The sequence below is a fragment of the Triticum aestivum genome, chromosome 6B (genome assembly GCF_018294505.1).
Source record: "Triticum aestivum cultivar Chinese Spring chromosome 6B, IWGSC CS RefSeq v2.1, whole genome shotgun sequence".
Classification (NCBI taxonomy): Eukaryota; Viridiplantae; Streptophyta; class Magnoliopsida; order Poales; family Poaceae; genus Triticum; species Triticum aestivum.
In genome coordinates this window covers 688,324,578-688,341,120 of record NC_057810.1, presented here as the reverse complement: position 1 = coordinate 688,341,120, position 16,543 = coordinate 688,324,578, and the positions used below count along the sequence as shown (strand labels likewise).

The window sequence follows — 16,543 nt, the reverse complement described above, 5'->3', positions numbered from 1 at the left end:
GTCGTGCCGCGGCCTTGCTGCTTTAAACCGGCGCCCCCGAGCTGCCTCCTCCAAGTCCCATGTTCGCGTGTCGTTCCAAGCCACAAGCTGCCTCCTGCGTTGAACCGGCCATGGCCACGCACCGTTCTGCCCAGCGCCCTTCTACTTCAAGCCCGCCTGCGAGCTGCTGGCCTCACGCCACCACCGCCGTCGTACTTCAACGCCGTCACTCGCCTTGCCCGATTCAACCCCGAGCAAACTCGTCTATAAGTCACCTCCGCCGTGATCTCAAGCTGCCATCGCCACAGATTCCGCCTTAGGCCGCTTCTACGGACTCGCGACTCCGGGTCATTTTCTCTGCGTCAAGCCACAACCGCCATCGCAGTCTTCCTCATGATGCCCTGAGTCACCGCGCTGGGCGCCGGCCCGTTTCCGCTTCGTGAACCGTGAGCTGCCGCGAGTCTCCCGTGAACCGCTTTGGCTTCTGCCGGTTCACCTTTGCTACTACGGACCCCGCCATTGTGACCCGCCTCCCGGTTGTTCCCTCACCCTCAAGCCGCCGCCTCCGTCGCGCCTGCGACCTTGACATGGCTCAGCCCAGCTCAGCTTCGCCTTTAAACCGCCGAGCCCCCACTGGGTTGTCTCCGGCCATGGCCGGCCACGAGTCGACTGCACTGTCTCCGCGGTCTCGTTAAGTCACCAAGTTGCTGCTGCCGCTATCTCGAGCTGCCTCTGCTGCTTCACCAGCGAGTTACTGGCGCGCTTCACCTCGCCGCCGTGGTGCCGCGTCGCCCCTGGTCACGGCCTCACTTCATCCACTCATCCCCAAACTGCCTTGCCAGGTCAAGAGTCAAAGACCAACACCGCAGTCCATTTCAGCCACAGCCCTGGGCCTCGCCTCATCTTCGGTCGTGAGCCGCCCGCCGCCTTCAAAAACGCCGCCGTCCGGGGCACCCTCGCCAAAGTCGTTGGAGGCCTCAGCATCCGCGGATGGCCGTGGCTCGCTTCGTCGTCTCTGCATTTTCGCCAGCGCTGACAAGTCGCTGTTGCGGCTGCCTGTTTCTAAAACTGCCATGCGGTTCCACTTTGATGTTGCTGTACTGCTACTCCGCCTCAGGTCCAGCGAGCAGCGCCATCAATTTGCCATGGTTCGCTTTGAGCTGGACTCGCCTCACCTTGCGGGCTCTCTTCCGCACCGGCCTTGCTGAATCGGCCTCAGATGTACTTCTCTAACCCGCCGCTGTCACGAATGTGCCTTCATCAGCACGCCGGAGCGCCCTGGTTGCAGCATCTGAGTCGCGAATGCGCCTTCATCGGCCCGCCGGAGCGCCCTGTTCCATATGCACCTTGCCTCCTCGCCCTGGTTCCACATGTTGGCAGCACTGACGTCTTGCCCAGTCACGCTGGGTCAACCCTGCCGCTGCATCGCGCCGTTGTTAAAACCGCCGCCGCGACACACTGGCCTTGCATCTTCGCCTCGTCGCTCCGCATGGCGTCGAGCTACCTTGCTCCGTCGCAAGGGCCTCCTCGAACAGCCACTGACCGTGACCCGGCCTTGTCGAGTCACCTCTACTGCTGCAGAATGGTCTTGCCGATGGCCTCCTCAACCGCCGCGACTCAATTGATTCACGATGTGCTGGTTTACTGGTTCTGCTTCTGCTGGTTTTTAAGTTACCCGTCGCTCGTTATCCGCGGCGCTTGCCTTTGCTGTTCCTTCGCTGGCTCACCGCGCCCCGTTTCTTTCGTATGCATTCCGCGGATGAGTTTGACGGGCCAACGGGGTCTAAAAAATGTGGAAGCAGTAAAGTTCAGATCAGTTGGAAAACCAATGATGTACACGACTGGCTCGATGTCCCAGGAAAATATCAGGTGCCATCCACCTTATTTATTTTTTCAATATAATTTAAATTCCTCCGAGAACAATTATCCTCCCTTTAATATTTTTGTTCCATGTTCATGGCAGAGACGACAAGATCATCTGTCATCCAGATACATCAGGACAATTATCCACCGCTGAGGTGGAGTTATATCGCGGATATGGAGTGCATAGCATTGTCATTTTGCACTGACATTTATCCATGTTGTCGTGCTCAACGGAAGTGCTTACGCTACCGCTCCTGCGGTCCAGTCTACATCAACACACCGGACCGCACTTGTCTGCATGAGCTATTTATTGAGTATAAAGCCAGTCACTGCTTGGGTAGCCCGGTTTTCTTCCGACAACTCTGGAGCAAATTATCATGCTTTATCAGCCACCGTCTGCATTGGATGGTTCAGTAAGCAGACGCACAAGTCGCCGCTACTACAATTTGGATAAACTTCAAAAGAGCCAGTTGGAAGGAACCATTGGCCGAGTTATTGACATGGCTCATACGGATCATTTATAACCCGCCGCAGTCACCTCAACCTTCTGTGGATTCACATCGCGCATCAACGCCAATGATATAAACCTTCTGCTATAATTAAGCATGGAGAGTCTCAAGCCAACTCCTCGAGTAGTCTTAAGACTCGGGGGCTAAGAGGACATGACTTAGCAAATATTCTGAGATTCAAAAACTCCGGATCATTGGAGCGAAGATAACACGGTCCCGGAGGCTACTACCATATGGATGAAATTTTAAAGGCCGTTAGAAAATTTCTGGTTCAAAATGAAGAATGCCGGTTTAAAATCTGGTTCAAGGGAAATCTTTTCTCCACAAAGCTATGAAGCTCTCAAATCCGGTTTAAGAATTTCCGGTTCAAAAAAGAATTAACTTTTCACAAGTTCGAGTTTAAAGGCCGTCAGAAAATTTCTGGCGGGAAAAAAAAGATTCCGGTTTAAGATCCGGTTCGAGGGAAAGATGTCTCCCACAAAGCTCTGACGCTCTCAATATCCGGTTCAAAATATGGATCAAGAAGAATTTGTCTCTTGCAAAAAGTTAAAGGTTGCCTAAGAGGACCTGCTGCCATGATGCGCGGTTCAAACATGGGTATCCTGCCATTATTGGCTTATCATATTATTGATCACGTGGGGGCTTCTGTTTATAAAGTGGAGCTCTGATTGTCCATGGATCCGGCTTATGAAGCTATATATAAGATCACTTGGGGGCTTGGTTGTATTCAAACCATCGCTACACCTCTTGATTAGCGCAAGGCCACAAACGAAATCACTTGGGGGCTTGGTCGTATTTGAACCATAGCTACACCTCTTGATCGGCGTAAGGCCACCAGGGAAAGTACTTAGGGGCCAAAGAGAGTCTGTTGCCAAGCACAACTCAAACATAGGCACCCATTGAGCACAGCTCACAAAGTTATTTGGGGGCTCTTTGTGCAAAGCAACAAAGAGTTTGAAAGGACCCTTGTAATTGGCTATCAAGCCACGGCTTGGAAGCCTGGTGTATTCACCTAAAACCCCGGATTAACCTGCCTTCATCAAGTAAGCCACTCCTGTCCAGGTAATCCTGGTATGACCCGCCGAACGTTTGACAAGTCAATCTTATATAGACCCTGAACTTGTCAAAGTTAAAACGATGATTGGTTAATTGGAGGCTCATCTTAAAAGGCTTTGTCAAATGATTTAACCCAGCGGCCTGGCAGCCCATGAAAAGCCTCGAATTTGGGGCCTGGCAGCCCGTGAAAAAGCCTCGACTACAAGTTTTCATATGCTCTTATTTGCCAAGTTTTTTCTCCTTTGATGAGATTTGTAATATTTTATGATAAACCGGCGTTTATTGACCCGGCTCGGCTTTCAACTACAAAGTTGTCAGTACATGATCACTTATAATCCAGAGTTTATTAACCCGGTATGGTTTCAACTATAAGTCGCCAGTATTGAATATGGATAATTCGGTGTTTATCATAACCCGGTACGGTTTTATTATAAACCGGCACAATATGGAAGGAGTTATCAGCACTCATGATCGAGGTTATCGCCCTTACTACAAAAAGTTGGCAAACCAACGATGTGATTCAATGTCACAGGTATGATATATTTCATATTTGATTATTCTTAAGTGCAGCCTTGGTTATAAACCCGGGTTATATGTTGGGCATTATGACCCGTCCGGTGGTAAACCACCAAGACACTTTAAACTTATTGTATGCAGAAACAGGTTGAATAAAGCATAATTATAAATCACCGGCGTTTATTAACCCGGACTGGCTTTAAGACGGCAAGTCGCCAGTATATGATGAGAAATTGTCCAGTGTTTGTTAACCCGGCTTGGCTTTGGACTATAAGTCGCCAGTATATATTTGGATTTCGCCATTGGAATCATGCGCTTATAAATCATTGGATTATATTATTTAAATCTTTAATAGCCAACACGGCTGGATTTTTATTATGGTTATCAATAACCAATATTATGATTGAGGTTTTCAAAGTCGCTTTTAGCGCAACTGTTATTATTTTATCAATGGATATGATTTATTCTACCATGGAGGAAGTAGTCCCGAGTCGCTGCAGGCTTACGACCCGGCACTTGGGGGCTACATTATTTAAGTTCAGATTATATCAAATAAGCAAGTCTCATGTCGTTGCAAGCATGCACCATGACACTTGGGGGCTAATGCAAAGTCATTTTTTGCTCACTTCATTGAACACCCGACTCATCACATTATAATGAGCCGGCTGGGAGACAGGAGGAACACTAGCGCGCGGCTGGGTACGAGCAGAGGAACCTTGCTCCGTGCATAATCGACATCTATATCATGTAGAAATACAATACAATATACCTAAATAGTTGATCCCCATTATCTCTATTATCTTAACATGCACACATGCCATCTCATCAAAGGACCATCCTAACATGCGTGAGAAAAAGTTTCCATTATTATTTGATCTCATCCACACATACCACCTCATGGAAGGTTCACTGAACATGCATGGAAAAAGTTTCCCCTTATATTATGCCACTTATATTCCAAAAATATTTTTTAACCCAATAATGAAATACAATATTTAATATGTATTTTAGTTTTAGTTCATATGTTATTAATTTAACAATTCATGTTTCATACACCTAAATAGTTGACCTCATGAAAGGCCCACCATAACATGCATGAAATAAATTTTCCATTAGGATGGTCATAGTGGGAGTAACTTATAGTACTAGTGTCATATGACACTAGTCTAAATTACTACCTTCATACTGCAAAGTATGATAGTAGTAATTTCATAGAATAGATGAGTTCATTTATTAGCTCGTAGACTAATTTTCTCTTGGGAAACACTATGTTACAATAACTTAATATGTTACCACAAACAAGTCTCACTGCATTAACTACTTGCCACATTCGCACATTTGCATTGGATTGCGTTATGTTACTACCTAAGTTACTCTCACCATGACCAACCTTATTACTTGATCTCATGCACACATCCCACCACATCACACATGCCACCTCATCAAAGATTCACTCAACATGCATGGGAAAAAGTTTTCCCTCATATTATGCCCCTTATATTCAATAAATATTTTTAACTCAATATTAAAATACAATATACAATATATATTTTAGTTTTAGTTTATATATTATTAATTCAACAATTCATGTTTCATACAATCAAATCACTCAAAACATATGCAATTGATTCTCGCAACAACGGCTGGGGTATCCTCTAGTTCTCAATATGTGGCATCCTAATCCTATGTTTTTTCTATTCCTTTTTATAACTCTCTGCAATCCAAAGAGGACCTAAAATGATTGTGGCGAGTGTCAATATAATTTATGTGAAAAATCATAATCTCGTCCTCTTTTGTGGAAAAGACATTCACTCAAAGTGTAAAATACCATGACATAATAAAAAAAATTACATTGAGGTCCTCGGACTACCAAAGGACCACTGGTGCCGGCTGAATGGGCCACCGACACACGACTATCGCCGTTACGGTCCCGTAGCCGACATAGCCTTATCGATAACAGTCAGGAAGTCTTCATACATACGCCCCTAAATGACGTGCGCCGGATCCGTGGTCATCGTCATTGAACTCTTGAATCGATTAGAAGAACTTGACACCAAATCTCGCCGTGAAATATACGTGACGAGAAACACTAACCTTGTCATACGGAGTTGACGGAAATCTACGTCAGAGCTCCGTCGAATTTGTCACGACGAACAGACTCGAGGTGGATCGAAGCCCGGAAGACATACGAAGCTTCGCCATCCATTTGAGCGCCGCTCATGCGAGGACAAAAATCCTAACATATCTACTGGTCGGAGTCAAACACGTATTTGTCGCTAGCTTGGCGAGAATTCATATCTACAATTAGAAAAAAAGAACTAAGAAAAATCATCAAATGCCAACACACACTTGTGAATTTTGGAAAAAGCACATGATCAATTTTTGGTCCGTGCTTAGTAATATAATTTTCAAAACTTTTCCAAGTTGTGCCACTTCCTTTTTTCTCTTCACAGGTACTAGTAAGCATGCACGTGCAACGCACGCATTATAATTTGCAATAAAACATCTATTTTGAATCTTATTTCTCTTCTAGTGAGTTGTTTTACCGAGCCATTTAAGAAATCGAACACCATTGCACGCCACACCCTCTCCGAGTCTAGTAAATGTTTGGCCTATTTCCTATTATTTGTATTCAAAATAGTTCATAACAAACATCAACTACTTTTGATAATAATTGTGGCCATGGTGGTCTTTCGATTCCACCTTAGGGTATCTTTGATCCAGAATATTTTCATTAAAAAATCAGAGGGTTGAATCCATATGATTTTTTTCTAGGCACTCTTATTATATGAATGAATTAATCCTATAAAAAACTCTACAGATTCTTTTGCACTACATTCCTTAGGAAGTTTCATTCCACACTAACCTCTTAGAACGATCCTTCATTTTTTTAAATTGCATTCTAACTAAAGTAGCTCGCTCGCAAATTTAATTGAAAATCAAATGAGCAAATGCCACATATGGACCAAAGGAATAAAATTCCGGTATGTTGTTCACATAATGTAAGAAGATCGTTTAAGTGAAAATCAAATGAGTAAATGCCACATATGAACCCAACGAATAAAATTCCAGTCCGTTGTTCACATACTGTAAGAAGATCATGTGTTGGCATTGAAAGTAACTAAATTATGCAATGCATGCAAGGTATTTTGTTTGTTTGTGCATTTGGGAAAGCGAGACTGGTCACGGGTAATGATGGTTGATAGATGCTAAGGGGAAAATAAATCAATAGGGAGAAAGATTAATGGCAAACAATTCTCAATAAAAAAATGATAGTAAAATAATTCAAACTTGTTTGTTGGTCTGCATCTATTAAACAGAATTGAAAAAAAAACTAAACTATGTAAGTTGTGTCTTCCTAAGCATATAGGTAGCTGAAAATGCAGTGAACATATTTTGTTCACAAACGTAGGTTCATAAGAAGACAGAAGGCACACATACTTCCTATATTCCAAGCAGATCAGGCATAAAGTTTCTTTGGTTAACTAATCTTGTCTATGATGACTGTCTCATGTGAAATTACATTAAGTTTGCCTAGAGACCATTAAAAGTTGCCAACTATGAATGATCCATAAACAAATACATGCATGTAGTGGTAGAATTGTATGATAGATACACACATCTTTGTATAACTGTTCTCAGCATGCATGCATATTGTTCTGAGTGTCGATGGTTCTGGAGAAATCCGTACCTGAACATCCATGCTGGTGGTCATGAAGAAATCCCATATAGCCACAGAACTTGCCATGCAAAATTCAAAAAGGGGCAGCTCCTCGCCTACATGCTGGCATGCTGATAGATCCCATATAGATGCAGAACTTGTCATGCTGATAAATCCCATATTTCTCTTTCTTAACATATACATTGCTTCTCTGTTTTTTGAACACACAAAATGTGTCATTATATTTACAAATACGAAACTGAACCAATCACTGACTGCAAGCACTCCTCGAATATGGATATCACATAATTCTGAACATAAATTTCTCAAGTTTACAAAAAATTCAGAGAGAAAGAGAATCCAGTCCTTGTTGTTGCTTGAAGTGCTAAAGAGGAGCAGCAGCTGTGAAGGTTCAGAGAAGTAGCAGTTGTGGGGTAGCAGGGAGAAAAGAAGCAGCAGCAGGTTGGGGTTCAGAGAAGCACATCAAAGGGAGATTCAGAGAGGAGTAGATGGGAAGTAGCAACAACGGAGAGCAGAAAAAGATTAGGATTAGCAAGGGGCAACAAGATTAGAGGGGCAGCAGCAGTATAGAGAGCAAGGAGAAGAGAGGATACATGAATTTGTCTCTTCTTTCTCCCTCTTGTTTCTCTTTCTTTTTCTCAACAGAGAGTCTGTGGCCCTCGTGGAATTGCCAGATCCGCCTACATCCGATTCAATCCCTGCGACGCTGGCCCTCACGATCTCCTCCTCGTCCTCCTGCATCGACCCGAGCATCCATGGGCGGCTGCTTCGTCTGCAATGACCGCGGGCGAGCGCGCGCGTCCGCCGCATTCGGCGCCGCCGCCTGCAACGACCGCTTCTTCCGCGTCTCCCCTCATTCTCCTCATCTTGTCCGGGCAGCGTGCCGCCCTCGCCTGTCAGGGGGGGCGGCGGCAGCGGCCGAGAAGGGCATGAGCGGGCAGCGGGTGGCGTGGGGCGGAGGCGGCCGAGAAGGGCGTGGATGGCGGGGCGTGGTGGAGAGGTTAGCGAGGGAGAGAGAGAGGCATGCGAGAGAGAGGGGGCGAGTGGTGGGGGTACCGCGTTTGGTTAGCGACGGGATTTCGTTAACAATAGTAAACGTGCACGTGCAACGCACGTCTCAACCAATGTACATGAAATTCATGTGATAATTCATATGCTGGAAAATTCAGAAAATAGAAGGAACGATTATTAAGAAACCATTGAGCAACAATACGTAATATTGATGCACAACACCAACTCAAATTGCCTCTCCAAGTTTTGAAGTGAAAGCACAAGTATGTATATAAAGATTTTTCCGGAAATAGCATAGTGCACAGAAATATATCAAAAAAAATGTTGCAAGGGGCATACCATTGTTTTAGCCATGAAAGGAACCAACAAAGAAATCAAAATATGTAACAATGTTTGGCACAACTGTACTCTCATTTTAAGCTTGTGGGGCTACAACAAATGTCGCCTGAAAGCATTGTTCGGACGTCCAACTCATATTTCTCTGGCCCCATTAACTCTTTCGCCCAACTTCGGCCAAGCCATGCAGCGGGGAAGGATCCATTGACGTTGTCGGAACTACATCTAGATTATTCTGCCTCATCAGTATTATGATAAACAATTTACAACAACAATGACTATATAACGGAACAAATATGTACAATGATAGTACAGAATCTAGAATAAGGACCATTGATCAGATGTTGGAGCATCAACATTGATAGAAAAAGCAAAACCATGCATGTCACAACATGCTACTTACATTTCCCATGTCATGGATACAATCTTAATATCTCAAAAAAGATTATAGATAGATTAGAATTGGAAAATGAGGTGATCCAGAAATTGGATATTTCACTGGCTGAGGACAAAATCAGTATGTTCATACTCAACTTGTATGAAAGAACTATAATACTTGTATGGGTCCAATTAGGAGTGGTCAGAAATTAGGAGAAGCTTCCTAGCAATTTGAATGCAGATTTGAGGCTTGGCATTTTTTATGGCTGAGTAAAAAAACATTTGAAACAAGGCAAAAGACTTGCCATTTTCATTGATTAAGAAGAGAATTGCACGGTTAATTGACGGAAAACTGGGCTAAAACCGATACATCCCAACCCATATGACATGGGCACCACCGGTCAACCTGGCTGCCGACATGGCACACAGAGCTGCAAAGAAGAAAGACATCCGTAGAGGAGTAGCAATATATCCAGCGGGTGGGCGAAGTGGTGAGGGTGTCGGCAATATATCCAGCAGAGCTATAGTGTGAGATTTATGGCTACGATGATTCTAGACTAAATTTTCTTCTCATATTATTTTTTACTTGGGCACGTTCAGTTTTCTGGTTAATTCACTACCCCTAAATGCTCCGGCAAATTATCATAAGCAGAAAACATGTACTTCCTCCGTTCCTAAATGCAAGTCTTTTTAAAGATTCCAATATGGACTATATACAGAGCAAAATGAGTGAATCTATACTCTAAAATACATCTATATAAATCCGTATGTAGTTCATATTGACATCTCTAAAAAGACATATTTAGGGACGGGGAGTATATCTGTAAGCAAGTTGTAAAAGAAAGAAAAAACATAGTCGTATCATTTCAAAGAATGTTACATGCCAATAGGCTATAATTTTGCTATTGTCATCAAATGCATATCATCAATGTCAGTACAGTCAAATATAATGGCATGTCAACCCGGAATATACAAGGTCAATCATATAGATGCAACAGTGCAAGAAGAGTTACTAATCATTGCATTCTAGTGGTTGCATTGAGCAGCAATACTCATTATGTACAAACAATACAACATAGGAAGAGTGAGATGATATAACTAATAAAGTTCAAAGAATGTACTGCTGACAAAGATCCTTTACTTGATAAAGGCAGTAGTCGCTTGAGAAGTAGTCCTTCCCGATAAAGATGATCTGCGAATGATCCATCTGCATGTACATATTTTTAACACGCGCCGATCTGCAAATCTATGTGAGTAAGCTTGTGCCAATTTATTTTGTAGGAGTTGTGGGCAGCCCAAGTGCCTGGGAGAGCGCTGCCACTGTTGTAGCACTTTCCGGCTTGCCGGCATGGTGTAGAAGGCTGAAGGATGTATGGCTGCACTGAATCAGGAGGAAGTTTCAGTGTCTTGTGCATTTCGTATCAGTTTTCAGATCCACGTCGGGGCCTTGTTGGGGTTTTGCACTCACATATTATGAGTCCAACATCAGCTCACATCAGAGAAAATTCAGTTGAGCATGATCATTAATTTCTTTTTACATTGTTAAGTAGTACGATCATTACTTAGTCATAGTGTTTCATTACAAAGACTTCCAGATGTTGTCGCTTGCCAAAAGGAAGATATCGTGTCTTTACCACAATAGAATCTGAATAATTTATTCCAGTTCAGCATAGGATTTTCTGTCATGTTATTTGTGAAACACAACCTAATAAGAACTAAAAGCATAGGACTCTGTCATGTTATTTGTGAAACACAAAGGAATATGTTCCAAACCTGAAAGTTGGATGGGCCGGAGTTCCTTTGCTGAATTCAGTGTAGGCGTAGTGATGTGGTGTCACGCTGCTGCGTCCAGGCCATGGTGTTCGCGTGAGGAGTGTGGCGGCCATCACGGCAGCGTTAGGTCAGTAAAGTCCTGGAATAGAGTGTGACACCGTGTTTCAGGCAGTGGGTCTATGTGAGGGATGATGAAGCAACAATACAAATACTAATCGACATATAGTACATCTATTTTCAGTAATGTGATGGCACAACCCAGAGCCTACATGTGTCTCAATTCTGAAAATTGTGAAGTGTGTAATCAGAACACTATTTTAGTTTGGTAGGGCGATCCAAACAGTGTACCCCCATCCATCCATTGTTAAATGATTGTCTGCTCATGAAGACTTGAGCATCGAGAAAGAAGACTAATTGGAGACCATGGAGCTGATCTTATACTTGAATAGTGAGTGCCTGACTATCATGGCTATCTCTATTTTACGGATGTTTAAAGGGATTGGATACATCAAAGCGTCTTGAAGCAAACACAAGAGAGTGTCATACTCATAAATTTTCAAGAATGCGGGATCGATAAAATTGGTGTGCCATGTTATTTCTAGGGAATAAATCCCTGAGCTTTTGGGACAAAAAATCAGTTTAAAAAGGGGTGATGCCAGCAAGCTTATGTGACCTTCTCGGTCTAGATTCTCTGCTCAAACCTGCTGATACACTTAGATGTTAGAAAGAGAGATTGGATGCAGAGGGCGTGATGGGTCGTACCGCCGCGACGCCTTGCTGCAAGTCTGGATTTAATAGGCGTATTCATGAAGATGCAGCGTGTAGGGTGGCCGCTGACGCATACACATACACGCGGATGCTCCATGGCTGCGCAGCCGGGAGCCGCATCGCCGTGGGCGGAGGGGTGGGCCATGCACGCACTCGCCGGCGTGGACTACTGCCTTGTCCGGTTGGACGCCCAGCTCAGCCTGGTCGAGCTCCTCGTTCCAGCGCTGGACGCCGGACGTCGTCCTGGCCGTCGTCGGTCCGGCGGACATGGCGTGGTGGGTTGGCGTCGGGGATAGCCGGAGAGAAGAGTTGTGGCCTTCATCTGCAGCCGTATGCTGGCGGCGGCGGCGATCTAATAACCCTGGATCCAGCCCTAGGGTACGATGGACATGGGATAGGGAGGAGCGGTCTGTGGTCTTTACAATCGCTGGGATTGGAGCTGATTACGCTTTCATGGAACACGTATTAGGCGGACGAATCTTTGGCAGAGTATACGTCGGGCGGACTGTAATTGCTAATTGCTAACCTCATATTAATCTAGGTTGTTAGATCTAATCTGGTGGGATAATCAGACGGTAATAATCAACCGGTGTACACTTAACGGGGTGTCTCTAAGAAAGAAGATGTTTGCTTGTTTAATAGTAGTAGAGAAAAAATGGTCGTATTTATGGTTGTTTGACATTTTTTTGAAACTCGGATTTTTTTTAAAACTCAGATGTAAAATTCGTTCCAGCCATTACAGAGGATGACGTGTGGAGCCCAGCCCGGTGGGGATTTGGGCCTTGGCCCTTGTGGGAAAGCTTCCTCTAGAAGCCGCCATCAGTCTCGTCTCCTTTCTCCGTTCCTCCCCCTTTCGCCGCCGCCGCGAGAGCTGCGAGTGCCCGATTCCGCGGAGCAGGTCGGCAATGGCGTCCTCCGGAGTCGGCGGGAAGCCGTCGAGGTCCGCCATCGTGGCCGACACGGCCAGCGGGCACCACTTTCTCACCATCCACGGCTACTCCTGCACCAAGAACCTTCCCACCGGAGAGAAGATCAGTTCTCGGCCCTTCACAGTCGGCGGCCACCGCTGGCGCATCGACTACTACCCCAACGGCTCAAGCTCGGCGGTCGCGGACTACGTATCCCTCTCCCTAATCCTCGACGAAGATGTCGCGGCAGCGGTGAAGGCGAAGCACTGCTTCTGCCTCTCTGGGGAGGCGGAGAAAATTCAGGCGGCGCGGCTGACGTCGTCGTCGGTGGTCACATTCTCGTCCAGGAGGTCTTGCTTCTACAACTGGTACTCCACCTTCATCAGAAGAGAGGACCTGCAGAAGTCCAAGAATCTACAGAACGACTCGTTCACCGTCCGGTGTGATATCCTTGTCGTCCATGGTTACCGCGCCCAGGATGCGGCGGCGGCGGCTTTCGTCTCCGTGCCCCCGTGCGACCTGCGGGGGGACCTTGGCAAGCTCCTCGAGGCCGAGAAAGGTGCCGACGTGGTGTTTGAGGTTGGGGGTGAGACCATCGCCGCGCACCGGTGTGTGCTGGCAGCCCGCTCGTCAGTCTTCGCAGCCGAGCTCTTCGGACCAATGAAGGAGGGCAAGGTCGAAAGCGGCATTGTGCGCGTGGAAGACATGGAGGCGGAGGTGTTCAAGGCGCTGCTCCGTTTCGTGTACACCGGCTTGTTGCCTGAGATGCGCAAGGAAGAGGAAGATGTCACCTGCCAGCATCTGCTCGTCGCGGCAGACAGGTATGGAATGGACCGGCTGAAGCTGATCTGTGAGGAGAAGCTGTGTGAGTACATTGACGTCAGCACTGCAGCGACTATCCTGCTACTAGCCGAGCAACATCACTGTGAGGGGTTGAAGAAGGCGTGCTTCGATTTTCTTGCGGCTCCGACAAATCTGAGGGCAACCGTAGCCACCGATGGCTTACAACATCTTAGCGTGAGCTGCCCATCTCTTATGGTCAAGCTGATGGCCATGTCCTTGGGGCATTAGCTGAGTGATCAATGCAGAGTGGTAATGGGCTAGCAGTCTTATACTCGGTACATCGCTACATCTATCCTAATTGACTATCGAGATGCAAAATGTTGCCACATTTTGCCCCTGTTTCGTCAGTTCATTGCATCTCTTCAACTGTGTGGATTAACCGGGAAGTGCATTGATCAGAGGGCATAGAGTGCTCAGATTTTTTGGCAATGGTAACTTGTGGTTTCAGGTCTTTGTCATCAGATTATTTTGCTTATTTTAGCATTGGGTGCTCCATGGTTTCTGAACATCGTGGTTTAAGGTCTTTGTCATCACTCATCAGACATTGTGCTTATTTTAGCATCGGATGCTCCAGGTTTCTGAACTTTGTTGACCTATGTTATGATCACTTAATTCTTGTGGTACATGATTTCATCCATGAGTATTTTCAGGTATCTGTGCCAATTGAGCCTGAAATGGGCATGTTGATGTTAGTTTTCTTGTTATATTATTTCCCATTCCCATGCATTTAGGATGAGTAGTGAAGAACACTTGTGCTTGCTCTTTCTCAAGGCGATGTCAAAGTAGTCTCTTATCTACTCTGCGTGTTAATCAACGAGTGAATTGTTATCAGATAGCTTGATCGTTTTATCTACACACACTAGTCCTGTAAATTCCTCCCTTTCGCATTCTTTTTGTGAGTCAAATTTCGGGTTCGACGGTAGTTGGAAATGAGAAGGAAGAAATTTATTACCAAAAGATTCTGTAGGATATGGTATAATGATGAATACCCACACACCCTTGATGATTTGTGATTTCAGAACAGGGGGCATTATGAAAATACTCATCAAATCATGAAAATTAGTAGTGCTTCTAGGATAGTGGCTGTAGGTAATGTGTTCTTTCATTTCTGTTCTGTTCTGTTCTTTCTCACAGAGGTTGCTATGCATAGTTGATGGATTGAACTTCAACGCCAGCAAAAGATTGAGCACAATGCTTGGTCAAGTTTGAATTTAATATTTACTTTGCTATTTTGATAACTAGTGTATATTTTGTTATGGACACCCTGGTCTTCATGATAACTCATTTTCTAGTATTGATTTGGTTTTATGTTTCATGGAACAGTGATATTTAAGGTGTATGGTATTTTTGGGAAGGCAAAAGTTACCTTCAAGGACCTGGTTCATACAAATCCTGTATCTCATTTCATCGCGTAGTACATTAACTCGCAAGTAACTAACAGGCTCATCGTTATCAGAGCAACAAAGAGCGGCTCTTATTTCTATTGAACCTGTATTTCATTGCATAGTACCTTCACCTTGCAATTGCACTTTTACAACAACAACAGATGTGACTGTTTCCTTATTTCTTCTTCAAATAATTGGCACCCTTCCGTCATAAACACATAAGTGAGCATACATACTTTTCCGCTTAGTACTGAGTAGTAACACATAAGTGCAAACTCCTATTTCAGGGCAGCAAACAGAGGTTCTTATTTCATACAAATCCTCCATTTCATCGCGTAGTACATTAACTCGCAAGTAACTGACTGAATAAACAGAAGACCAATGTGACAGGTCCCTTGGTATCCTAACATGATCAACCCATCAAGTGAGCTAACTTCTGAAGGGGGCCCTGATACTGAGTTGTAGGTTTCTTCATATCTTCAGCTGTTTAAAGTAGCATATGCCTATACTGTGCAAAGATAATACTCAGTGTAATGCAACCTTTTACTATTAGTCAAAAGGAAATTATCCCTTTTGCATTATTATCTTTGTGACTCAAATTCAGGGTCGACACTAGTTGGAAAGTGAAGAAAAAGAAGGGATTTGTTACCAAGAATTCTACAGGATATGGTATAACAATTAATACCCACACTCTCCTGAGGATTTGGTGATTTGGGAACAGGGGCATCATGGAAATTCTTATCAAATCATGAAAATCGGTTTTCTTCTAGGACTGTTGTTTTCGGTAATGTATTAAGTACATGTTCAGGACAGCGTTTTGCTTCTCTTTACCAGACGAGGTGTCACACTGGTTGAGGCCAGTCACATTAAATCGTCCAACACTTTCATGGGCTTCATGGGATGCTACCTCAGTTTAGACAATTAAATCGTCCAACATTTTTCTTTTCATGACCTGTGTGTGGTTAAGGCTGCCTACGAAAGATTTGCAGCTGTGTATCAGATTTATCATACACCATGCAGTTTTGCCAAAAATAAAATAGAAATGAACACTGTGTTTGCAAATAACTGACACCATGGGATTGCTCTACTTAAACCTTCGAATGTCGAAGCTATAATAAGGAGATTCATCAGTGTCAGGTATAGACATCAGACTGGTTTTATCTTCCATTTCTATTCTTTCTCAGAGGATGTATGGTTGTGGACTGAACTTTAAGGATCTTATTCTTTTTTTTTTCTCTCTACCTTCAGCAAAAGGTCGAGTGTGACTCATGTTTCTGGTATTGATGTAGATTGGTAAGGGGGCGACATTTATGTAGACTGACTGCCAATCTACATTCACAAAACAGTGACATTAAAGTGTATGACATTGATGGCAAGAGGAATGTAACCTCCAGGGGCCTGGCAAGAGGTTTTGAATGGCATTTTTGAACTGTATATTGGCAGGACCTGTTCTCCGTACGTTATCTGGTTATATTATTTCTTGAGGAGATGTCAACACATTCTCTTATCTACTCTGCCTGTTAATCAGACAGTGCT

At 44.5% G+C, this 16,543-nt stretch overlaps 1 protein-coding gene and 1 long non-coding RNA gene across 2 annotated transcripts; one reads left to right on the top strand and one right to left on the bottom strand.

Annotated features, from left to right (window-relative positions):
- Positions 1–10,166: 10,166 nt before the first annotated feature.
- LOC123134885 (uncharacterized) lies at positions 10,167–12,284 on the bottom strand. Its single transcript, XR_006465758.1, has 2 exons — positions 11,866–12,284; positions 10,167–11,242 (listed from the first exon to the last, which is right to left on the bottom strand). It is a non-coding gene; the product is annotated as an uncharacterized lncRNA (long non-coding RNA).
- Positions 12,285–12,677: 393 nt separating this feature from the next.
- Positions 12,678–14,275, top strand: LOC123134884 (BTB/POZ and MATH domain-containing protein 1-like). Its single transcript, XM_044554037.1, has one exon. The coding sequence runs from the start codon at positions 12,777–12,779 to the stop codon at positions 13,848–13,850; it is 1,074 nt and encodes a 357-aa protein (XP_044409972.1). The 5' UTR covers positions 12,678–12,776; the 3' UTR covers positions 13,851–14,275.
- The last annotated feature ends 2,268 nt before the right edge of the window (positions 14,276–16,543 follow it).

Excerpts from the sequence above, each read along its gene's own strand:
- LOC123134884 (XM_044554037.1), top strand. The coding sequence starts at position 12,777 with ATGGCGTCCTCCGGAGTCGGCGGGAAGCCGTCGAGGTCCGCCATCGTG.